This window comes from Python bivittatus, unplaced genomic scaffold (assembly GCF_059951505.1).
Source record: "Python bivittatus isolate LINGU-HERP-01145 unplaced genomic scaffold, Pbiv_v1 ctg000350_np1212, whole genome shotgun sequence".
Classification (NCBI taxonomy): domain Eukaryota; kingdom Metazoa; phylum Chordata; class Lepidosauria; order Squamata; family Pythonidae; genus Python; species Python bivittatus.
The window spans coordinates 5,477,087-5,504,594 of NW_028277074.1; the positions used below are offsets into that span (position 1 = coordinate 5,477,087).

General features: G+C 36.1%; 1 protein-coding gene across 1 annotated transcript in view; it reads left to right on the forward strand.

The window, feature by feature from the left end:
* The first annotated feature begins 14,323 nt into the window (after positions 1–14,323).
* Positions 14,324–27,508, forward strand: part of CD247 (CD247 molecule) — a 44,989-nt gene continuing 31,804 nt past the window's right edge. The window contains exon 1 of the mRNA XM_088144530.1: positions 14,324–14,483. Coding sequence (XP_088000656.1) covers positions 14,426–14,483 — 58 coding nt within the window. The 5' untranslated portion in view covers positions 14,324–14,425. The remainder of the gene's footprint in view (positions 14,484–27,508) is intronic.

Below are 27,508 nucleotides of genomic sequence, written 5' to 3' on the forward strand. Positions count from 1 at the left end.
CATATTTGCTTCCTGTTCCTGTAATGCCTCTAAGCCTAAGAACATTATGCTTTGGATCATTTTCCTCAATGAATAAAGTGTTTGTATAACAGGTATACATTATAGTTGTTCAAAGTATGGATAAGTATGATTTTTTGGCTCATTTGCTTAATTAGGTTGTCTTTATCTAGTTTTAGGATTTGTGTGGAGGACAGATCATATTTAGGTCATATTCGTGCAGAAAAACTGAAAATTCAAAAGGGATCACAACCTTTTAAGCACCACTGTATTTCCAATCCCTTAATAACAGCTCTGCTCTGGATCATGTGAACAGGGGGAAGGGGGTGTAAGAATGGAGCAGTTGGCAACATTTCTGAGTCATGCCCAACTGCCTCTCCCATAGAGATGCATTGGGGGACTTTTCTAGACCTGGGCCTGTTTAACTTAGTTTTTCTTTTGCCAGCTTTTCCCCCATACAAATTTGGTTCTGTTCTCTTTTTAAGGTATTATCCTACCGATCGATCCTGAATCATCACATAATTTCTTTCCAGTACTCTGTTGGGTTGGAAAGAATAAAAAGAAGGGGGAAGAAAAAGGAGAAGATTCCATTTTTGTCTGCCTTTACTTGAGATTCTGGAAGGGCTGCAGGGAAAACCTTGAAAACGGGGCGGGGGGGGGGGGGAGGAATAGTGGTGTAGGATAATTTTTAGGACTTCACTGGATTGGAGACCAGTGGACAATTCTATTGAAGTACAAATTGGTTTATTTTGGTAAATATTTGGGAAAACAAAATATTGTTTTGTTTTGTGCCAGGTGAATTCGAATCCAGTGTTGGACTGGGCCAATAAAGTAGTTAGGGCAGAACCATGAGGTAAGTGGGGCAATACTACAAAGACAATGGTAGCTTTGAGAGAACAAAGAGGCAGTATTTCATGAACATAATTTCTTTCTAAACCATTCTTGTTTTTTCCAAACCCATGTTTGTCTCCTAATATCTTCTTCCAGTGCATCAGCATTCCTTAGCCTTTGAAATGTTTTATGGTTAAAGCGACAGTTTAATTACACTGAAGAAGTATTTTGGGAGGAGGTGCTTTATATGCCTAATTTGATACCATAATTCACTGGAAAGGATTGAATGTTCAAAATAATATCCGGCTGGTAAGAAAGCTGCTGGACAACCTGGAGTAGATTGGAAAGCCAAACAAGCTACTGTGATGATGTTCCCAAATCCTGTCAGGTATTCTCTTCAGTAGAAAAATATAAATGTTGTGTTCATGGATCTTAGTGTGATGGATACTAAAACCTAAACTTCACTCCTGGCAGCCTCTAGGGATCAGGGCGAGGCAGAATTCTTGCTTCAGGTAACAAGATATTTGATTAATTGGAGGCACTGATTTGCAGTTCCCATTATGCAAGGTTTACATAACAGTGTCAAAAAGAGCAGCCTGAATCATAAAAACTTTCTTCCTTGATGTTTGTATGACCACTTGCCTTTTGTTTGTTTACAGTAATGAAGAAGTCATATTTGAAGGAACAAAGTCAGAAGGATACCAGACAATTTAGCAGGACTTCTATCACAGTTGTCATACTGTATTATGGGTGACCAAAAGGGGATGCCATATGCTGTACAACTGAACCAATTATATTTTGTAAATATCTATTTTTAAGATTGAATTACCTTTACACCTTTATGAATTAAAACTGCATTATTGTCTAGTCTATGGACATTAAAATAAGTTGAAGTGAAACAGACAATTCTACACAGCAACAGTAATAACCAGGTTCACTAGGTTTTTAAAGATTACAAAGAACCCCCTATTTGCATTCTGCAGCTTTGCATTCTGCAGGCAGACTTTGGCATGATATCTGATGCCTATTGGATAATCAAAGAAAGATACAGAAGTTATCTCAACAACCTAGACATGTTGATTAAAATAAGTGACATATGCTTTTCACAGGTCCCTGTGAGACTTACAAGTAAGGTATGGATAAGTGTTTCAGCTGCACTTAACCCACTTGGGTATGTCCATTCCTAATAAAGGAATGTAATATAACCAGCCCTCTAATGAGACCTCAGTGTTGTCCCATCTGCTTCAATCTTTTTAAATATATAATGGTATTGTGTTTTTATCCTTGTTCATTGCCCAGAGTTCCTTTTGATAGATGGGCGGCCTTGTACATTTGTCAGATAAATAGGCAAATGGCAGTACATTCAAGTGGCTCAAGAGAAGGATCTGCAGTACACAGGGACTTTAGGCAGAGAGTTACCTCTATATTAATATCCCAAGTCTGATATCTAAGACCATTAGAAAGTAGATTGTTTAGACCATTTTGCATTTTTACATTCAGAACTTGATCTTTCAGAATTTCTATAGTTTTTTTCATACCACATTCATAGCAATATTTTGATGAAAGGCCACATGTCAGCAATTTGTCTACTAAGATTTTGTTTCAGACCAACTGATTTTTTTTAGGTTTGTTAAGGGAGCCACGTTAACCAGGCCTTTTTTTAAAAAAAAAAGTAAGTAAGATAAGGTGCAAATTCTAGCTGAGAACAAAGGAAATCTGGAATGCATGGGGTGGTAAACATTTTTAAGAATGTTCAAGAACAACTTGGGTGGTAAACATTTTTAAATTATTAATATTCTTGCCATTCCTGGATAATCTATTTAATTCCTATTTGCCTATTTTTAATTTTTTATTTATTTATTCAATTTATAAGCTGCCTCAATTGTCCAAGTGGCTCTAGGTGATATATACCATAGTAAAGCAATAAAATAAATAGAAAAACAGCAATAAATTGCACAAACAATATATATTACTATACTGGGAAAGGAATCACCATGAACACCAAGGAATATTATTGCAATAACAGTAAATAGGCAAACGGGTCACCCTACCCCAGAGCCTGCTGAGAAAGCCACATTTTTAAGGTTTCCTAAACAACGTCTGGGTAAGGACAGAACAGACGTCAGGGGAGACGCTATTCCACTGGGCAGGAATGACTACAGACAAGACATGTCTTTGAGTGTCAGACACCATGAGAAATGCTAGAACTCTATTGATACAGGCTATAATAACAGAATCTTGAAAGCCTGTCAGCATTCTTCCTTTTTTCCATCTTATATCAAAGAGAGTCAAGGGGTGGAAATGTTGAGTTTCTTTCTCATGTCTTCCTGTTTTCCCAGGCTAAGTTCATATTTTCCTAAGAGTTGCTGCACATTTTTTCAAGGCCATTTACGTACTCTTCTACACCAAGGTGTCCTAAATTGACATAATTTTAATGATGGGACCTAGGGCATACCCATTCTACTAGAAATAATAGGACAGGCACACATAATAGGTCTGAGGCAGTCGCACAAATACTGAACACTGAACCATGAAGGGTTTTATAAATGACAACCTGCACCCTTGAATTTCATCTGGAAGCTGATTGGCAGCCAGTATAGCTCACACAGCAGAGGGGTTACCTACTTTTCTGAGTATGGACTCTGTCACGTCAGTCAGTGTAATCTAACTATTCCTCAGATTTGTACAAAGATGTGTTCCAATTCAGCCTCATTAAATATTGCCGCTATCATATACATAAGGAAAAGTTGAGGGCAATACTTATTCAGAAGGCTGGGTGAGAAGGAAGACAAAGTTTGTTTGAGAGCGTGATAACTGCTGCAAGAGAAAGAAAGAAAAAGAAAATGAAACAGTCTTGCATTTGTACCTTTATTAGCAACTTGATTGGCAGATGAAGCTTTTTAATATCACCACCACCACCACCACCACCGCACACACACACACACACTCCTTTCTCAGGTTTAAACACCATACATCTAATGGAGTGGACCATTGGCTAGTCTTTAAGGTACTACAAAATTCTACTACTTTTGTTAACAAAAACTAAAGCAATTACCTCTCCAGAAAAACTAGAGTAAGTGGCTGGCTAGCTGGTTTATTTGTTTGTTACTTTGTCAGGAGTAAATGCTGTGAAATACAGAGATATAGGATTTTTGCTCAGGCCTTCTCCATTAAAAAATGGTACAAGATGGGATAATCCCTTTAGAATGAAGTAATTAATACCTATTTGCCAGCAATTGTGGTATTTCTAAGAGATTAGCAGCATGGAACCCAATAATAGCTGAATGAAACTTCTCTGTGAGGAGAAACCTACACAGGAAAATAGTGAAGCAAGTCTGGCTGTGATTTTGTTTTAATGCTCTGAATCCAAATCTTGATTTGGGTATCCAAGAGTTTTATTTTTTTGTACAACCCATTAGCCTCCATGAGAGTATTGATGAAAGAAGCTGTAAGATTTAGCTTTGCTTCTGTTCCCTGGGACATACAAATGATCATTTTGACTGCGTACAAACCAGGTTCTACAGGAGTCTTTTGGAGAGTACGCGCTCTCCCTCTGCTAAGTTTTATACATCTCTTCTTCCACTTCTCAGATGACAAAGATATTCATTTTGCCTGCCGGGCCCATTAATATCAGGTGGCCTCAGAAAAACTGTTACACGGACAGTTGGCTTATTCCTAGTAGCAGTTTGTGACTGGTGATTGTGGATTAATTGTCTGGGTCAACAATAGATGAGTTATTTATAACTGCAACTTGGTTCTGACAGAGGCTTGTGTTTTAGCGCACATGTACTTCCTGTAAAGTCTTTAAATTTGTGGTTGCCGTTAATTGAGACAAGCACACTTCAAAGGACTTGAAATACAAACACGTGCTCTCTGAGAATGAAATAAACTTCTTGGGTTAACTGAAGTGATGCTTGGACACCCTTTATTTATGTGTTCATTTACATATTTTTATGTTGCCTATTCTAATGACATATAAATATATTCCTTCCTCTCTCTCATACATATTTCAGCTGTGTACTGCATTTGTACTTGGACTTTACTAGTCTGCTGTATCAATTTTCCCTGTTACAGCTATCTGAATGTGCAATTCTTCTTTAGCTGAATTCTAGAATGTAAGTCTCTAAGAGTGAGATGTTTCTGAGACTAAATTTATAGCACTTAAACATAAGAACACGTTTTCTGAATTCTAGGAAATTATGCATTTGGGAGTTATGATGTCAGTGATGCATTTATCATCATATTTTATAGAAAGACTCAGTTGACAGGCTTTGTGTGGCTATTCCATTTTCCCCCACAATGCATTTAATACAATTCTCTTAATTTCAAGCCAGCATGACAGTGCTGATTGAAAATCAGAAGTATGCAGATGTAACTGGTACCAATTTGGGAAAACTAAATATTAGAGTTTTAGACTAAAGGCATTGATACAGACATATGGATACAGATTTAACAATGCCAAAGGAATTTATTGTGTGAATGTGAATTTATAAATACAAGATTTACAGAAATTTGTTAGCCTTTTCTACATTCTGTAAGAATTGTGATGGTTTGTATAAAAACCATGACACATAATAGAATTTTTTTTCAAACTATCCCTCTTTGAAAAATTATTTATATGCTCAACTATTTCATTTTCTCACTGCTGTACAGCTGTTTGTGTTCATTAATTTCATTATTTCTTCTTACTTCAGGTGAGGAACAATTAGCATTTCTCAAAAGATTACTCATAAATATTGTTATTCTTTGGAGTCCTTGGTGCTCTCTGAGCTTGGTTGTTTGATTGCAGAAGTTTCATTACCTGACTAGGTAACATCATCAATGCTAGTGAGTGTGGGGTTTGCTTCCTGTTTATATACAGTAGCTTGCCCTGCCAGTGTGCTGCGGGTGTGGTTTTCTCCTTGATTAGGGTATTGTTTTCTGCTTGATTGTTTGTCTGATGTTAATCCCTGTTTATCTGGGTGTAGTTACTGGACAGGATGTGTTCTGGTCTTTTTGCTTCCTTCTTAGCTTTCTTATTGTCTCTTTTGAATGGTGTGTAAATGTGGTTTATCTCTATGTCTATTAATGGTTGATGTGTCTGAGTGCCAGGTTCCAGGAATTCCCTAGAGTTTTTGGATTTAGCTTGGTCTAAGTTGTGTAACATATTGCTTTTGCTTTGTTTGAAACAGGTTATCCTGACATCTAGTAAAGGAAAACAAGTACAACAACTTTTACATATTCACAACAGGAGAAGGAAAAGAGTACTAATCAAAAGAGAATATTAGTGTGGGTAGCACTTAAATCCTAAACTTAACCATAAAATGACAGGTATGACTGGTATAAAAGCTATCATTTTGAGTATTAAACTGCCTTCATAACTTATGCCGTTTAAAGTGGTATTTGTTGTAGTAGATCAGTCTAAGATTTTTAACAAGAATGATTTCCTAACTGTAATTGCAGACATTCTATCTTAGATCAGTCATAAACCATAAACCATTTTATTGTAAGTGATAAAATACTGGTACTGCAATAATTGATGGGAAATGCACACTAAACTACTGGTGCTAAGTCTTCTGTGAAATATTCTTGTGAACACCAATATAATTAACTATGACCTAGAGATTTCTCCCACCACCCCAGCGCCACCTAATAAACCTTCTGATGAACCATCTCCTCAAAAGCAAAAGAAACTAGTCAAGGATGCTCCAATTAGATCAAATGGCACCACTAAAAATCAACAGTTCAGTAGTGAAGATTAAGAACATATTTCTCTCACTGCTGTATTAACAAAAGTGTAGGGAAGGGGAGATACTGTACATCCAAACTGAACAAAAATATCTTCGCTTCCTCAGATGAATCCAAGTAAAAATGATGGAAGATTATTCTTTAAATTATCCTTCACCTTACATACATACCCATCCTTGAAGTTTATGAATAACACAGCAACAGAGGAAGCTTCTTATTTTGAGGTAGTTTATTGGCATATAAAGAATCCATTTCTACCTACAGCTTTCCAAGGTATTCCAACCTTACTAAGATATACTATGCAGAGAAGCTGGGATGTTGCGCAGATATGTTCTCTAAAATATTATTTTATATAAATCTTACTATGATTTTAATATTAAAAAATACAACTGTTCTCTTGAATACATAAAAAGGACAGATTTTGGGCTACTGAGTGGCCACTTGCAGAACGCTGCACTCTAAATGTCCACTGAGTTTCAAATGAGGTGAAACTCTTTCCCACTTTTTATGTTGTCTATTTTATCTGGCTGGCAGTCGATTCTCATGATGACATGAGCTCTTATCACTTTTTTAAACCAGTGAAATTAGTTCACAAACATCCTAAGCATACTCTCCATCAGTGAACTATGGTCTCATATTCATGCTGGACTTCTGGATTCTACCGTGAAGATCACAGGTGATTCTGTAGTACATTTCTCACATCAGAAATGAAGGACATAATTAGAAATTCATGGCCAACAGGAAGCAAAGCTGTTACATTTTTCTAGTTAAAAACATGGATGCTTATTATTGTAGGTGAAATATCAGGGTAGAAAAGTGTTTCCATTCCATGACATCATTGTGGAATAATTTTGAGCAATTCCTTTCAGATGATTGCTATTTTGATTTTTGCAATTAGCTGTTATGCATGAGAATCTATAGTGAAAGTTCACCTGTGTATGATTACTAGTGGGAGCACAGCGTATGCCAGGAAGATAAGATCTCTTCAGATGGATGTTATCAGCATCATGTACAATTTGATTTCTCTGTAGATAAATTAGAGGTACTTTAATGTAAAGGTTCTCTAAAGTACCTTCAGATTAGAAGCATCACAAATAGACATGTTTAGAAAATGTGGTAGCATCTTTTTTGCTGCATAATAAAGATAAGTCTTTTATGGCAGCAATAGGAAATAGGAAATGTGTAAGCCTCAGATCTTATAGAACTCCACTTCCCATCAGCCTTAGCAATCTTGGCTAATAATGAGAAATGATGGGAGCAGCTGTCTAACAGAATCTGGAGAGGCACAACTGGTCTAGCCTGAATTTAAAGGATGCTATTTATTCTGAATCACCTTTAAACTTTCCCTTTCATAAATTATGTGCCCTATTTCCAACACCAAAGTAGCATCATTTTTGGTACACTGATCTGGTGCTAGATCTAATGTGGAAAAGTTTTCCCTAATACACTTCTCTGTCCTACTCCATTCAGTTCATGCAGAGGGACTGTTCTGTATTGGATTGTAAACCCCAATTATTGGAATTTTCTTAAGTTGGAAATCAAGGATTTTAAATCAAGAAGACACTAAAAATGCCCTTAGAAACCTGTAGTGATTACTACCAGCAGGATAAATAGTTGTCTCAATGAAGCATGATTTAGCAACTAGACACTATTAATTTGACTCTTGTGACCTAAAACACATTAATGCAACTATAAATCAATGGCACTAGCTTATAAGCCTGGATAGATCCATTATAAAACATAACTGCTCTGCCTTTTACATCATATAAAAGAAAGAATATAATATCTGCCAGTCTTCCAAAAAATAAAAAGTTCAGCTTATAGGTTCTATAATGATTAACTGAATACTCACTGTAAACTGAGTCAATAAGCAATTAATTAAAAATGTGTCATCCAGTATACATTTTTCTTCAAAAATATATTTTAAAAACTTTTTAATCCTTGTATTTTGTTCTATGTTTTTTCTTTCTTGACATAATTTCGCTTCTTGTTTGATGTATAACAATCCCTTTGCAGTCATCTCCTGTTGAAAGTAAACTGAGAGTGGGTATTTTTTATATAAGCTTCTACCTCCCTCCAGTGATCTATGTCATTTAAAATGCTGATGGCAATTGGCTTTCAGTGGTAATACTTATGAGTTATGAAATTGTAAATCAGTTCTGTTGAGTTTTTATTGCCCCCTAATTCTGCCAGGTAGGATCCTTGACTTGTGCCCCAAATTTTGCTCTAACAGCACTAGTCTCTCCTGTTGCCTCCTCTTTCTTGAACTTAAAAATGAGCCATCACATGACCGATCTCAAGTTAACTGATGATAGCCATTGGTTTAATGTTGAAATGTTGCATTTTTGTACACGACATTTATATTAATTTTTAAAACAATTATGTGATTGAAAATGGCCAGTAAAATAGCTTCAAATATTTAGCAATCTTGAATGCCAGTGTAATAAACACTCAATTAACAAAGCTTCAGCTTTGCTTCTTTCATATGATTATTTTCTTTCATTCCGTGTTTGCACCCTTCTGTACATACTGTATTTTTAGCAACAATTCCATTGGGACTAAAGGATTATATCAATCACTGGTACAAACAGTTGTGCAAGCAATATGTCACTGGGCTCTTGAATAATCTTTTAGTTAAGGCTGTATTCACGTGTGGTGTCCACAGAAAAAACAGTCAAAGTAGAATGAATCTGTTCAGGATAAATCTTTACATGTAAACTGTGATGGAGAATAACCATAACGCTAAGTCTCTGCTTTTTTATACGATGATCGTATCCGAGGAATGGAGGTATGGCACACATGTAACATTTATTCACTAGTAGTTTTGTCATATAGGTATCATCACAGTTTGCTGTGGATATTTCTTCTTACTACTTCAGGGAAAAAGGATTAAATGTATGCTCAAAATTCAAGGTGCTAGAAGTTTCTGTTACAATTTTTATGCTTTTATTGTTGCTTTGTGAGCTTCCCAGTGTTATGGAACATAAGATGGGTGGCTACATAAGTATTTTAAATAAATAAAATGGTCAAACAATAGAAAATATGAATAATTCAATAAGCACACCCACACGGAAAATTGCATCGGGCAAATGTGAACATCAGACTAGTTTACACGCCGTCACAAAAAGCAAGAAGTATAGGGATATTAATAATTCATTTTACAGAAGGGAGAACGGTTTCATCAGTGTGCTGATCACCTAATATAAACTCAGAATATTCCGTGTTTTACATGGAAACTTGTGCAGTCACTATATTTCCTGTGGAAGTTTGACTATGCAGGTTGAGATTTGTGAGACTTAAGCAAAACTCATTTTGTCTATGTGCTCTGACAGGGCAAAAGTACTGTATAGCAATGAAAAGTCTTAATTACAACATACTTGGGGGACAATTGTACATAAAACAGTTTTTAATGGCACTGGGGTAGCATTAAATCTCAAATTGTGCCAAGTGTCAGGGTTATTATATTCTTAAATGTTCCTAGAGTGCAGAGAAGCAGACTCTAAACCAGTGTGCTTTGAAATAAATGCTAAACCCAGGTCTTGGGCGAGGGTGGGTGGGGCCTCTCATTGGATGTGTTTTGTACTGATGGCCAGATGCCACCTTGTTTAACTATTTTGTATTGTGTTTGTATGTATATATTGTGAACCACCCAGAGATGATTTGAGCAGTGCATAATTCAAATAATAATAATAATAATAATAATAATAATAATAATAATAATAATAATTATTATTATTATTATTATTATTATTATTATTTTTAAAAAACAACTCTGTAAGCTTGTGCTCATTAACTATACCAAGGATTAGAAAACCTAATTCATAATAGCAATCTTTTTAAATTTTATCATATAGATAATAAGCACTTAATTTCCAGTGTGTTGTATTTTTGAAGTGTAGGTGGAAATTGAAATGTGCTCCATGTGCTCACCTGGGGCCATAAGTTTCTTTATGCATGTGTGTGTGTACATATGTGCATATACAAGCACATATATAATCTTTCTATATTCAGGGGAAAACTCAGAAGTATTCTTATTTTCAGAAACTTAATCATTTGTATTAGTCCTATTTCGTTGATATTCTCCCAGAATACTGATTAAGGAGAATTTTAAATGACTGTGTAGTAATCAAATCAGCATATACAACTGCAGAGTTTCATGTACCTTTTCACATGAATTAACAACTGCATAAAAGATACAGGTGGTATTATAGGTCTGTGAATTATCAGCCCTTTCCCAAATCTGGTGTCTTCTGTATGCTGAATTTCAACATCCATTATCCTGCGATAATAGGGCCTTGATGACTAGAATTGTAGAAATATGAAATTTCACACACTAATATAAGCTCACACAGTAATTAGGAGGATAAAGGAGAATGGAATGGAAATCGAAGAAAACTTGTTCCTGGCTCTCTGTTGCGGGAGAGAGATCTCTAGCCAAAAAGCTCTCTGGGAAGAACAGGTGGAAGCAGGCCACTGGGAAACATCTCTGTAGAAAGGAGAAGGACACTGCTTCATCTGGGGAAGGCAGTAAGAAGTTTTACAGCTTGGATCCATATCTCTCCAAAGCTCTAGGTCAGTGTTTCTCAACCATGGCAACTTGAAGAAGTGTGGGCTTCAACTCCCAGAATTCCTGGGAACGGCTGGCTGGGGAATTCTGGGAGTTGAAGTCCACACATCTTCAAGTTGCCAAGGTTGAGAAACACTGCTCTAGGTAAACATGTTAACTGAAATTCTCCCTCAGGATGCTCTGTTTTATTTCAAAGTGTGTTTGCTAGTTAAATATGGCAATATGTTTGAATTTTTTGCATCTGTAAATATTATCTCTAGACTTTATGTTCTCTGCACTTGTTTGGTGAATTGTACATTTTGCCTTTATACAACTTGGGAAATGATCACACCAGGGTGTTTCCACCTAAGGGCAAGCCAGCAAAGCTCTGTGTGGGTTCCTCAGCAATCCTTTGCTTTGTTTCTATATCATTCCGGGGGAGGCTGATGCTTAATATGCTGTTTGCCATTTTAACACAGCTAAATGCCATATTCCACCTACTTGTAATTATACTGGACAATTCACTACCCAAACAGAAGCAAAAATATAGTTTTACTTTTTAACTTTTTAGTAAATATAATTGTTACATTATATATGGGTGCTATTGTTGCAACTCTTTTAAAAGAAGACTGAGCCATTTGTCTCTGGCTACATGCCTCAAAGCTACTAGCCCAAGGTAGTGATGCTACAGAGTTTAATTTCTTCTTCTTCTTCTTCTTCTTCTTCTTCTTCTTCTTCTTCTTCTTCTTCTTCTTCTTCTTCTTCTTCTTCTTCTTCTTCTTCTTCTTCTTCTTCTTCTTCCTACTATTATTATTATTATTATTATTATTATTATTATTATTATTATTATTATTATTATATTGTTGGTCACACAGTCAGCCAGTTGTTTAGACTGGATTTGGCATTTTTATCCACCTATCGAGTCCCTCCCAAGGACCTGGGATAGGCAGATGTTGTTTGATGGTGTTAAAGGTATTGTTGCAGGATGTAAGCTGTTCCAAGTAAAGCTGCTTTTTTCAACTGACTGATGATGATTTTGTCAATGCCGATGGTCTTCAAGTGGTGCTCCAGATGTTTTGGGATTGCACCTAAGGCACTTATAGCTATTGGTACTATCTTTGCTTTCTTTTGCCATAGTCGTTCTACTTCTATTTGCAGGTCTTTCTATTTTGTGATTTTCTCCAGTTCTTTCTCTTCTATTCAGCTTTCTCCAGGTATTGCAACGCTACTATCCAGACTATCCAAATTTCTTGCAGATATTCCAATGCACCAATGTTGCTACTTTGTCATGCTGTTGTTTGTAATCAGTCTGTGTGATCTTCTTGCAGCAGCTAACTAGGTGGTCCACTGTTCCTTCACCTTCTTTGCAGAGGCGGCATTTGCTCTCTGTTGCTGTCTTCTCAATTCTGGCTTTGTATGCATTTGTTCTTAAGGATTGTTCCTGTGCAGCCAGAATGAGCCCCTTGTCTCTTTCTTCAACTTTCCTTAGCCATTGCCAGGTCTTGTTGTTACCTGCTTTGCCTGCTAGTTTTTTTTTTTGTGTGTGTGTTCTGGCCATGTAATACTTTGCCTTGCCATGTCTCTTTTCTATTCTTCATTTGGTCTTTCTTATAGGCAAGTTTGGTTTCTCTGGTATTCAGTAAGCCTTCATGGTGTAGTAGCTTCAGTGCATTTTCTTCATTATTCTTCAGATATTCTTCCAATGCCCTTTTTTTCTTCTTCAGCTGTCTGGCGTACTTGTAACATTCCACACCCACCTCTGCTCCTTGGTAAGTAGAGTCTGTCAACATTGCTGCATGGATGAAGGGCATGATTCTTTGTCATTATTTTTCTGGTCTTCCTATCCAGGGCTTCTAGTTCTGCTTCAGTCCAGTCCACTATTCCAGCTGTATATCTAATGACTGGAATTGCCCAGGTGTTAATCGCCTGGATGGTATTTCCTCCACTAAATTTGGACTTTAAGATCTTCTTCATTCTTCTGATGTATTCACTGCTAACCTTCTTCTTGACTTCAGTGTTCTTGATGTTGTCAGCCTGAAGGATACCCAGGTACTTGCGATCTTCTTCATCCAGACTCTTGATATTATTTCCATTGGGCATCTTGATTCCTTCAGTTTTCACTATTTTTCCCCTGTTGATGGCAAGGGTGGGACATTTGTCCAGTCCAAACTTCATTGCAATATCTTGGCTGTATATTTGGACAGTGTTGAGCAGCGATTCCATTTCAGATGGTGTTTTTCCATACAGATGATGATGATGATGATTCCTCCTGTATGGGCAAGTAAGTTTTGTGAAAGAGGCTCTCTCTCACACAAGCTGGTTCTAAGAGGGGAGGAGGGGAGGTGGTGGTGGGAAAGTTCTATGTAACACAGCAGCTGTGCCAAATCAGGAGGCTGGGCTCAGCTTCTCTAGCCTCCACATCTTCCAAAGCTGGAGCCTGCAGTGGGGTTGGTTGTAGTGGCTTTAGGAAAGGGTAAACCAGGCTCTTGCCTAGGACTCCCACTCTCGAAGGGACTCCAGTTTTAGCATAAGTAAAAAAATCAACTTAGGATGAGCAGTTTGCTGGTCTTCTCCCTTTAGCTAGGCAGTCAGCTGCAACAATATGCTTATATGATGACATGTAATACAGCATATTTTTGTTAGGTAAATTCTCAATCATTTTTTTGCTCCAAACACTCAGATGGAACCAAATAAAAAGGAAAGAGCAACAAGAGAATCAAAGGCAACCCAGCAATAAAGTACTTCAGATAAACGAATTAATCTTGCTAGTACTCAAACATTTGAAAAGACAGCTCCTGACATACAAGAATCCAAAGATGGGGGCCTCAGCAGGCCCATACTAATACTTTCAACCAGGGTATGGGGGATGTGTCCCAGGATATCCTGTAGAAAGAAAATGTGGCAAAGGAAATATCGAAGTGTGGCTGTGGCTATAGGCTGGAAATAAAGTGACAGATAGGTACCATGGTGAAGTTAAGGCAGACTTTCTGCACTGAAATCCAGAGATTGCATAAAACAGCATTTCACTGAGGTTCGATCTGCTGCAGACTTCAACAGTCACTGATCATTCCAGATATGCAAGACTTTGTAGCCATTTTTTAATTAAACTTTCTGACTGTAGAGCTAAAGGAGGAGTGTGTATTTCAACCTTATTGCCAGCAGGTGGATTCTGAAAGATCTTAATGGGCTTTGCACTTCCTGTAAAGACAGTGAGAAGAAGAAAGCAGTTAAGGTGTCTTTTCTTTTCCTTGCCCGGCTATCTGCTCAATTGTAGCCTTCAGCCTTCTTCCTCACCCCCAACTGGCCTGCAACCTTGGGAGGAAAATGAAGTTGAAAGGAATACTTATCAATGCCATCCTGCAGGCATTGCTCCCAATTACAGGTAAGATGGGCTTTTCATATTCTAGGAAACAATTTTAAAACTCTCTCTCTCCCCCAAATGGAGGAAAGAACATGCTTTTCTTGCATATCACATTCTTCTTGTACCAGGAAGGAAATCTCTGTGTAAGCTTCTAGTTACATCTCCTTGTTAAAATTAGTTATGCGTTTTGTTCAAACTCCATCACCTTGAATTCCAAAAGGCAATGCTTTATAACCTGATGAAGAGCGGAGCGGAGCTGGGCTGGCAGATGGATAATGAAATGTTTAATGCCCTGGGAGCCACGTGATTAAGCCTACTTCCATTTGCATACAAAGTTGGGCTAAAATGGTGTCTTTTGGCATTGCTGTCCACCTACTAATAGCGCACTCCTCCAGCAGAATTCACTAATAGTGTCCACTATTCATGAGGGATAGACTACCCATAGTCTTCTCAATGGGAACGGTCAGTGCCATGTTTTATATTTGATCAGGGAAGAGCTGCCACATTGTAAATGATATGGCCTTCTTGCTACTCAAAAGATGTATCTCTCATTTCTTAGAAATCAGTTAGTAATGGTGGCACTGTCTCGGGCACACAACATATTAATCAATGTAACACTTAGAGGTTTATGAAAAAGCAGAACAATAGGGATGAACAAGTAATATCTTGTAGGTTTTGACTACAGGATTATGCACACTTACACTGGGGTAAGTTCCACTGAACACAGTGGAAATAACTTTTGGATAAATAATCATATTTCATTTTTAAAGACTATGTATTTCTGTGATGCAAACATGAAAACCAGTGGACGCATCTTGAATAATCCAATGGACATGATGGATTTTATGAATAAATACACCTAGAATTGTGCTGCAAGTTTTTGAAGCTTGTTAAACTATGTAAACAATTGTAGACATATTAACTCTTTTAAAAAAATAAATCAATAGACTTTAATTTATTTAAATTTCAGCTATACATTTAAATCTTCTGTATATGAGAGCTGGATAACCTTTAAAACAGATTTAAGATAAAGGAGTCAAACTTTATTGCTTTACTTTCATGATCAAGATAGATTTAAGCAAAATATAGAATAGATTGCTGGCCATATTAAAGATTAGTTCTGAAAGACTTGCTGGATTTTGTGATAATTCTATACATTTGCCTTTGTGAAGCATTGGAAGAAGATTATTGTTTACACAAGTACTATATAGTATATACTTTAATTAATCTTCTCTAAGTGTACTTCTGTCAAAGGATGTATGAATGTTAAATTCCCAAGGCTTGGCTATATAATTTATGAAAAATTATATAGTTGATATGACATTTGAAGCAAATAGAGCTGCAATATTTAAACTGAGTGATAAAATGCTTTATGAAATGGTCAGCTGATGAAAAACATGGTATATATTCAGATGCCCGTTGAAATATCTTACATTATTAATAAAGATATCTTAAGCTATTTTAACTGGCATACAGATTGGTAATTTGATCTTTGAACTGCAACCATTTTAAAACAATTGGGTCCACGACTTGATTATGAAGGTATCAAAAGATCCCTGTAATATTTAACAGAGCTTTTTTATTTTTCCTGTAAGTATGCGCATACCCAAACATATATCTACACTCGAGCAGGATATAAGGGCAAGCTGGAACAATGGTAATTCTAGACATACATCTTTCCATTCCTCCTAATCCACTCAGCCAGCTTAAGTGACTTTAGGTTCTCACATCTCTTGGATAGATATATGTGTGTGGTAGATAGTTATATAGAAGATGCATGCAAACATCTTCTGTTCTGTACTAGTGTTTATTATTTATTAATATTTATATTACCGTTTGTACACATCTGCATGCATGTCCTGAAAGCAAACAAAACATAATGCAGCTTTGAGCCTTCTGGATCCCATCACGTGCAAACTCTTTATCTACACTTAGAAATATTATTCCAACTGTATGCATCCACGTTGTACAGTAACAATGCTACAAATCCAACCAGTGCAAGCTATTTTTCTCTGCAGGCTTCCATTTTTAAAAGTTCATTTTACATTGCAATACAGTAAGTAAAATACAAATACACATGTTCTCTCTGTCTCTGTCTCTCTGTCTCTGTCTCTCTCAGTAATGATTTTCTGAATTGTAATATAGCACCCACTTAATCCAGGGCTCATATCAGTCTAAAACTGAAGGAGAAGAAAATATATCAGCAAGAAGAAATATGTTGATGAAGATTCTCAGTCATCCAGGTGGGATTGTCTGGAGGTTGAGTCATGGCAACTAGACTTCTTTTCTTTTTGGTTAGAGACGTTTCGCTACTTGTCCAAGCAGCTTCTTCAGTCTGAAGAAGCTGCTTGGACAAGTAGCGAAACGTCTCTAACCAAAAAGAAAAGAAGTCTAGTTGCCATGACTCAACCTCCAGACAGCGAGAAGAAATAAAATATAGTTCCATCTATACAGTATGTCTTTCTGTCTATCTATTTTTGTAATAATTTGGGCATTATTGCTCTAAAGCTGAAAAGTCAGTTTTTGAATTTCTAGTTTTCTAAGACTAAATGTTGCTAGCCCTGCTTACTAAAATTATTGATTAAAATTATATCCCCAAGTCTTAAAAATGATTGCATCTCAGAGGGTTGGCTTTTGATACATCTAGCTAATACAGTTTTGCATACAATCAGCAGTTAGGTTTTCAAGTAACTTTGGCCCTCTAAACATCAAAGTAGTATCACAAGTGAGCCCTTAGAAAGAAAATATAGAACAATTGACTTCAAAGATGTGTTCTACTGAAACACACCTTCAATCTTCAATCATTTAAGAGCAGAGAGAAGAATGTAATCAGATCAGTACATAATATTGTGTGGCAAACTTTAAACTGGATGAGGGTTCTCAGCTCTGCCAAATCTCATTCTCATTGCTAACCAGCTATCAAGCGAAACTGCTCTATGTTTAATACATCACTTATTAAAAGTGGTATTAATATATAATAATTGATGTGCTAAGTATGTTCTTTTTTTCATGGAAATAGTTCTTGATCGAAGAAAAAACAAATTAAGGTTTGGAAACAACACAGGGTTGACATTCACAGCTAATATGCTGTTTGGCCATGTAATTCACCAACATATGAACACAATAATGTTCCTTAATAATAAAAAAAGGAACTATCATTGCAAGGAAATAAAGTATTTTTCAACAGAGTCATATTCATTGTGTTAATTCACAAACAACCTTTGTGAAAGATTAGGCATATTAGATGTATGCACAACTAATTATTTTACTTTTTTAGACATCAGCAAGGGACTAGATGTCTTTCTTATGGAGGCTATGCTAAGACAGGGTCATCTAAATGAACACAAAATGTTGATGGCCGTGTATATGAGACCCTTAGATGGTATAATTATAATTGATGCAAAGTGGCTACTTCAAATGGCTGATTTTGGATGCCATGAAAAAGCAGGGAATTATTGGTTATATAATTTACTATTATTGTACTTTTATTGCCAAGGAACATGAGAAACATTTATGTGATTTTGCTTTCTGAGGTGTCAAAATAATTTGACATTCTTTAGGTACCTTGACTCGTGTGTGTGTGTGTGTGCACACATGTGTGATATTTGCTGCTCCATCCTAAGTAGCAGAATGTCCTTGGCTGGCTATTGCATGTAATATCCAGGCACAATTCCTATGTCGTACACTGCCCCAATGGCTCATACAGGCAAATCCAGGGTTGGAAACAATTATGCTAAGTAACAGAATAAAAAGTAGCAACACCATTTTGATTTGCTTCTTTATTCCTTTACTTTGTTTTTTGAAGTTTGTTACTAGTATGTTGCATAACCATTTCTGACAAACTGTCTGCAAAAACAAACGAACAGGCAAGCTTCGAACTTTTGCTTTTTATAGTAGAATGAAACTAACACACCGCAGTTGAAGGTATCCTGAAATCCTATTTTATATGGGATGTGCCAAAGGATTCTGATATTTGTTTTTAACCAAGGAATTAATAGGCAACATCTAAGTGCTAAGTAATGCATTTAGAAAAATCAGTATTACTAACTTTTTATTTATTTATTTATTTATTAATCAAATTTATATGGCCACCTATCTCACAAAAAGTGAGCGTACAACAGTTCAACAAAAGTGAGTGTACAACAGTCCAGTAAAATAAATATATAAACAATTGTTACATAAAACCCTTATATAATAATATTAAAAACGTTAAAAACAATAAAAACAGAACTGAAACAGAAAAGGAAAATAATAGGGATTCCTATTTCCTGACAAGTTATTAGAAAGATTTTATGAAAGTAAATGTTTTTATGTCCCTGACTAAAGTTTAGCAGGATCAAATGGGGGACAAAGTTTTGTGAATAAGTTCATGCTCCTGAGTCTCAAAATCAAGGAAAGACATTTATAAAGGGTCCTGTGGTAATTATTATTGCTGATTTTGCCTCAGAGAGTAGAGAAGATTATAGTATTTTCTTTTCTAGCCCAAGAAGGATGAGGTCTTGTATATGCTTTACCAGCTTTTTAATAAAAATCTGACTGTTGAACTGTTCTGTTACTTGCTCCTTGCTTGATTAAGATCACTTGAGGAAGGTAGAAGTGCTTAAGGAAAAGATCAAGAGATTTTTTCCCCCAAATATATTTTAAATACCCTGTCTTTCCCATAGCATCTCTTAATGTTTTATGACCCTAAACTCTCTCTTTCGCATTCTTTCAAAATGGCACAAAACAAATCATAATCTTTAAAGGTATAAATCTAATAATAGAAAATAGGAAAAATCTGATGTGATTATTCAAGATGAAATAGAATCTTATGTTATACTTGGTTTATTTATTGCTGGAAGGGATTAGAAAAATCCTTTATACTCTGTAATGCCTCACCCTTTCTAATAAGATAATGTTTCTCAACCTTGGCAACTTTGAGATGTGTGGACTTGCAGGCTGGGAATTCTGGGAGTTGACATTCACACATTTTAAAGTCACCAAGAAAGAAACACTGTAATAAGGACTCCTGAATAAGAGTATCTGCATTCAGGACCTTCGGGCCAATGGACACATTCCTTCTTGCCTTACAATTCTTCAGATGACCTCTATCTCTCTCTTTCTCTTATGATGCTTTGGATTAGCAAAGTGGTAGCCCAATTTTATTATTCAAAAGGTTTGGGATTAATATACTAATTAATCACAAAAGGGTATGTATCTGAGATTGTGTGCCCTGTAAGGCCAATTCTCCTCTTTTCTGCATTGTATTATCATTTCTGTAAATCAGGATTAACATTCGGGTGCTGCCCTCTGGTACCAGGATCTTTGTGTGACTCAAGTGCAGCAGAGGGAGAGAGGGAGTTTTGATCTGCCCTCCTGGTTCCACTTTTGGTATCTTTCTTAACCCACCTGCAAATGTCCTAGTTTATATGTCTGTCTGACTGTCTGTCTGTTACCACCAGTACTCTATTTAAACTTTTATTTGGTTTTGGCTGTAGAGAAAATACTGAAAGGCGTTTTGATTGTTTGAGTTAATTTTAGAGAATGCAGATGGTTCTTGGCTGATACTTATTCCAAATGTAAGCTCCCATAATGACTTCTGCACATAAGTAATTGAAAGTGGCTACTTTGTAAATTATAGATTTAAATTTGCTAAAACTGATCAGTGCCATGGAGGAAATTAAATTACAGTTTGTGTATATTTTGAAAATCTCATAACTTTTTTTTTCTTGACAAAAATGATCTTTCAGTTGTCTCTCTTGCCTAGATGTAAAGATGGATGCTAGGAAAAAAAAAAGTCCTTTAGGGCTGCAAAAAATAAGCCCTATTAAATTTAGTAGGAATTGCAGTTTAGTGTTCATTTTTTATACATGATCATTTCACAAATAAAGCATGATAGTTTTGGAACTCATTAGTGCCTCAGACAAAATGGAGAAACAGTGGGCTTCTCCATTAAATTCATTTTCTATTTATCAGTGTGATCTAACAAGAGTCTTCTCTATTTAGATATAAAGATATATGGAGATTCCTTAGGAATGAGACATTCTCTGTGTTTTGTTCTCTTTATTCAGAAAATGAGCCAATTAAAAGATAATTGTCTTAATCTTCTAAGGATTATAAAACATATTAACTACTGTTTCTTTTTGAATATTCCTTGTATTACCTAAATTTATATATTGTATGCATGTTCTTAAAATACATGCCATGAGGAAAATGAAATGAAAAATTACCAGCAATTATGAATTAAGTACATAGATTTTTCAAAGGCTAAAATGAACAAAAGAAAGTAATATCTTTAATGTTTCATGACTCTGTCTCTCTATTCCCCCTCCCCCCCCCCAATATAATATTAAGACTACCTTTACATTAGTTTTATATCATGGTAGTTTTAGTTTTCTCTATTTAAAAACATTTTTGACAACTTTCTAAATATAGACTGTTTGGGTTTGCCCACTTGCCCACTTTGCTGCTTATCTTGAAATGAGAATTTATCTGAATGTTAGCAGCAGCATTTGACTGTTTATGAATGTTTAGCCTTCTCCAAGCCAATATCCTTTAGTTGTGTTAGGATTACAGCTTGCAGAATTTTAAGTCTTAGCTGGTGTGGTGTGATTAATATTACCTCTGTGCGCTCACATAGAAGCAGAGTCTATTGTATGGAAGAGCACCGTGTAATTTTACATTAAGGCTGAACCACGTTGACCAACACTTTCTATGTTACAGGGTGGATTTGGCTTGAAGAAACTACCAAACAGTTGTTAAGTACAATCAGGAGAAATAAGTCTCTTGCCATTAAACTAAGAGGTGCCTGCTGTTTATTATTGCAGTATGGAAAGAATTGCTTTTAAATAACACAAATATAATCAGTACAGTAATAAAACTATGATCTTTTTAAGACTTCTGTCATTTTAAAATCTCATGAAGACTTGATTAAATGTTTTTCCAAAACACGTTATAGTTGCCAGACACTCTATTCTTGCCCATTTTAACCATCTAGATAAATAAGTCAAATCTAGATAAGACTGGGTTCATAGATCACACTGAAGCATGATGTTATACAACATGGTAAACCTAAATTAAACCATCTACCCAGGAGATTAGTATTTGAACCACATCTATCAGTCTAGCCTACCATGTCTCTTAAGAAAAAGTCCAAAATGAGTTACTTCCTGAAAAATTTATATAAAATATAATCCAAGAAACTAAATTTAGGTCCCATTGAAATAAATGGAATAAGTCCAACTGATTTCACAAAAAACAAGTTCATCAAATCTGCAATGCTAAATAAGTTTACTTAAAATAAGAACTACAATTTTCAGTGAAGCTGGTTCCCTAAGAACGTTGATTAAGATTGAAACTGCAGTCTGGATCGACCCTTTCAATGTTCATTATACAATAGCAATATTATCTTCAGCTATATATTGACTTTTTAATTTGTAAAGCCTTTTTCCAACAAAGTACTGTTTAAAACGTTGATTCATTTGATTCATTCAGGAAGAGATTGCTTGTTTAGGCAACTGGCAATCTCTTTGCTGGGGCAGAGGGAATGGGTCAGGCACAGGACAATGTATACGAACTGACTGCAATGGCAAACGTGACTGAGAGATGCTGCAAAGGTCTTAAATGTGGGTATTGGTCACAAAGTTACTTTTTCATCACCATCATAACTGTGAACAGTCTCTGTCTGAGGCGATCACTAAAAAGGACTACCTGTAGTAAGTAAACATACCATAAGAATCTTATTGTATCTATGTGCGTGTGAGGTAATGATTTACCTTTTAGAAATTGGAAAGTTTTTACAATCATTACAGATGAAGTCCACTGAACATTGTAAGCCTTTCTTAAGAAACACTTCAAGGAGGTGAGGAGTTTCTAATATCAAAATAACTGGACCTTGAGTTTAATATACTTAATATAAGGCAGTACAGTACTATTCTATGGAACATCACAAAAAGAAGAGAAGAATTCTGAATGAAAAAACTTTAAGACAATACTAATACCCCAATATAAAAGTTACATTATAAATTGCAAAGCAATATCATTATTATTTGTAATAAATGAAAATTAAATTTGACCTTTGATTCTTCCATTTTAAAATCAGTGGCTAATAGCATGGTTATGCTTTGGTAAAGCTGGAGAGGGGAGGGCAGAAATATCTAGTTCTACTACTCTTTTCATGGCCAATGGGGAAGGCTGTTGGTAATTACAATTATAATTCCTGAGGTCCTTCCCCATTTTGAGGGCTCTAGGCTCTAAGCACTGGGGTAAAACCTATGCTACCTTTATAACTGAGGAATCAGAGCTATTTATGTATCCATGGGCTGAGTTCATAGATCTTTAAAGATGATAAGTTTCTAAATTGTTTTATATTTTTCATATATAGCAAAATCACAGCTTTGATGGACAACAGTCCCCTTCATCAGATGTATCTGTGACTAACAGACTAACAAAGAAGATGATGATAGCTATATATAACATTTCAGGTCCTATTCATTATGCTAGGCATTTTAGAGAAAAGCTGATAAATATTAACTTCAATTTAATTTTTGCTTTCTTTTCAAATGAAGCTAAATTACTTACATTTAATTACTATTTGATTCAAATCCTTTGAAAATAAAATATAATAAGAAAAGGACATTTAATGGATATATTCATGAATATGGAACTTTCAGCTGTATTATTATTATGTAGGAACCTGACAAAGAAATGTATAATTTAGCTTTGAACACTATCTAAAGTAATAGAATTTCATGCAAGAGGTTATAAAAGTTGAAGTGCAAATGAAATAATATATCTGAATATAGTATACTTTAATTTAATTTTATTTTTTTGCATAAGACTTTACTCTGAGGTGTAAAGCATCTCTGTTTTATTGTGAACTGCTCAGAGTCACTTTCTGTGAGATGGGTGGTATCTAAATTTGAAATTTAAATTTAAATCTCTTACATGAGAGGAACATTTCTGCAAGATCAATCTGAATTTAACTAGAAGAGTTCCTTGGAAGTGTTACAACAAGAAGTCTAATATTTTAAGGGCCAGATTTATTACAGTAAGAAACCATTACATGCTAAAAACTGTAGTAATAACTGTAGGAATGGGTGCAAAATGAAGGATAAATTTCTGGCTAGCTGCTTCCTGCATTCATCTAGCATTTAATCAGAATAGCATTAAAGAGACATTTGTAGGATTAAGTGTTCTCAGCATGCATCATTTTGCTGAAATTATATACAATGGTAAAGAATTGGAGTATATTGAAATGAAACCATGAACTAGACCATGGTTGTAATATTTGCTGTTACATTTCATTATAAATGAGCAGAATGGACATTGCAGATGGAATAAATTTTTTGCTTTCAGTACATGCCCCTCAAATCTGCGCTGGGGGGTTTGAGCAACCTCTGGAACAAATCTGGGATTCAGAGAAAAGAAAAATATGATTACATAATCATTCATGTATCATTGTGTATGACTGGTGTTTATTATATTTTAATCCATACAGTATTATTTCCCCAAGCAGATTCCAGAGTTATTAAAGCGATAAAAATAGAAAAATGTAAAATACAGAAGTGGTAAAATAAATACAAGGAAATACATAAAAACTAGGACTGTGCGTGTTTTGAAAATGATGTAGAAGAGATCATTTGGAACTCACAGGAGTACCAGCACAGCACCTCTTTAAAGTAGCCTTGCCTTTTTTCATGCTTCCATATGAGCACTCCTTATTGCTAACTGCTCAGAAGTAAGTAGGCAATGGGACTGATTCTCAGGTGAGTAGACAGAGGTTCACAATCTTATCTTGTATATTTCTTAGAATTGGTTTCCATGTGTCATCTATTTGTTGGTACAGTTCACATTTTTGTACTGATTTAATAACATTGTAATACATAAGCTAAAAAGTGAGGAAAAAAAAAATACCCAGGATCACTTGTGCTGTTTTTACAAGAATAAGATCATTTTTTCCCTCCTTCCTTTGCTTCGTTCTTTGTTTACTGAGTCTTCTGGTACTTGTGTCTCTGGCTACTTTCCTCAAGACTCAGTGGAAAATATTTGTACCCATATTCTCCATTATAGAAAATGGATGACAAACTCTATTGTCATTTCAACTAAAGCCACCCACACTTACTTGATTAATTGAGGATTAGGCTGTTTATTATTACACACCAGTTTGATCTACCCAAGCACAGTTGTTTTCTTAGTTTCGTTTAATGATTGCTTTAGAATAGAAGTGGGATAGAGAATACCTATTGACTGAAGTGACAGTTTTATTCTGACAGCTGGAAATCTACTGAAAAGAAGCAAAAATAATGGAAATGTGAATATTGGGAATTCTGCTCAGCAAACTAGGGAGCTCTGTTAAGTGAAGGCTTTATTTAGATGAGTTAACATTTGCAGTTATTACCTGCTCCCGTCCCATCCTGTAGCTGCTCTACCTCTTTAACTGTTCTGCATTTATCCTTCTGTTTCAATTCCCAAAAGGAAGTAGACACCAACACCAAGTTTTTAAAATTAATTTTGAAATAGTTGAAATTCTACTTTAAAATGTCAAGTGCTCCACGGAAAAATAAAACTGGTTAAGCCTAATTCAAACAGAAGTACGCTGAAGGAACACTATATAGTTCTGCTCCAGTATAAAAATACAATTATATATTTTCTAGCCTGGTACTGTAATCATGAACTTTCAGTAGGACAGTGTTTGCTTAAGATAATGTGATCATGGAATATTCTTAGCTATTATAGTATATGCTCTTTCATATGCTTAGGGTAGTACTAAGGTATTATTGTCGGAGGGTTTCTTGATCTTGATTTGGCAGCACCTTTGTCCTGATTTTCCCTCGCTGACATCTGGTCTGTCCTTTCCACATGCAGTTCTTGATCTGCAGATCTTGCTCTCTGATCCTGCTTGCACCTGCAGCTGCGGATTCTTCCTCCAACTGTTTCTTGATACTCACAGTATCTCTGGTCCACACAGCACAAAGGCAACACCATCCTACCATCTCCTACAGCCTCCATTGCCCAACAGATCTATCCTTTATATATTACGTATTATATATTATCACCAAAAAGCAGCTGAGCCTGCTCCCAAGTGTCTCAATTAGGCAGCAAGCATCTGGGTGTCTATATGACATTTTGCATGGTACAGGCAAAAAAATATGAAACTTGAGACCACTTTACAATTCTGTTTCCATCAGTTTAGCTCACCCTGCCAGAGTTACAATGCAATTTCATTTATTTGAATATCCAGAACAACACCAAAAATATTTCATTAGCTTGAAAGAAGTGCTAATTGCTACCGAACAAGACACTAGAAAGGCAATTACAAGGATTTTTTTTTCAAGTCAGAGGTTGTAATATTGCTCATGGAATAGTTCTGCCTAAAAACATTTGTTTTTCTCCCATAATTTTCTACTACCAAAGTGGCAATCTTATAGTTAGGCTGCCATTAGCCTTCTGAGGAGAGATGGAAGGCTGTGAAGATGGGATAGTGGTGCCACACATGAGGTTCTATGTCATACCTTGGGGTGGGACCATACGTTTCATTTTTTCCAGGTTGTCAGGAAAGTTTAAAGTTTTTCTTGATTTTAAACTATGTTAATCCTATCTCAGGATTGATAGTATAATGTCCATGTTCTTTTATATCTAAAAAAAACATGTTCTTAATTTTCAATAATGGTGGCTGAAGGGGGCTCCTGAGACTGCAGAGAAGGGGTTCAGGAGCCCCATGGAGTTGGGGGTTACACAGAATGCACCAAGCTTTTATTGTACAGCCTGAAAGCCTGTAGCTCACTGTCTGCAGGAGTTCCTTCAAGTATTTGAGGGCAAAAAATGTGTGAAGAGACTCCACTAAGCATACATATGACAAGGCAGCCATGTAGCATTCATACTGAGCATTTTTAGAATAACTCTGCAAAAGTAAAAATCATCAGTCGATGGAACCATTTTCTATCACATTTAAGAGGAATTCTCACTGTCTTTTGAAAAGCTTGAATAAACCCTTTACATCACATACTGTCAGGTTCAGCCCAAAGAACTCCAAGAAACAATGCAAGTACAGTTCTGTTGCATTTATTAGCTACAACCTCCAGACAGAAAATCTCCCCAGACTGAACCCTAGTTCCCAAGCCAGCCAGCCACAACACTGTGAATTCCTTAGGGAGGTGCCAGCCTCCTCATCTTGAACTTCCCACGCTCCTGTTGGAGGCTAAGAACACACTTATCTCCCTGAGCCTGGCCTTCATAAGCCCATTCCATCACACATACCTTGATGTGTTTTGGCAAAACAAAAACCACCCTTTTGTCGGACAAATGTAATGGTGGCTATTAACTTACAGAGCTGAATATCTTAGTGGAATTAACGAGAGTCCTAAAAATTATTTAATGCAGTTGTATGCAATACACAAAAAAGCTGTAAAGGATCAAGGTAGGAACACAATTATTAAACAAAGCTCTTTTCTATGACAGATGGAAACAAATTGTTCCAATTCAGTAATGCAATTTCTGCAGGTGCCTTTCATGTGATGAAATACATTGTAAGTTGTGGTCTCTCTCTCTCTCTCTCTCTCTCTCTCTCTCTCTCATTGTTTATTTGTTGCATGTTGATTGTATGCTGCCTCCTGAGTCCTGCTAGATAACATTGCTTAATTTATGGGACCCAAAGCAAATGCACTCTGTTGGAGCACACTGGACAGGCTGATACTAATGGAGACAGATGGGCTCTCAAATACAGTAGCTAGGCCCTGTGCTATGTAGGGCTTTATAGGTGATAACCAGCACCTTGAACTGCATTTGAAAGCCAACTAGTAACCAATGCAGTTGGTGATATGTGAGAAAGTGAGGCTTGCCCATCATTGCTTGTGCTACCAATTCTGGACCAGCCGTAGCTTCTGAGTGGTCTTCAAGGGCAGCTCCACATAAGGTGCATTGCAATAGTCCATTCTCAAGGTGACCAAGACATGAGTAACCATGAGGATGACCTCTTGATCCAGGAAAGGCACAATTGGTACACCTGTGCAAAGGACTTCTTGGCCATAGCTGGTCACAGCTATCACCTGCTCCTCCATTTGTTGTGG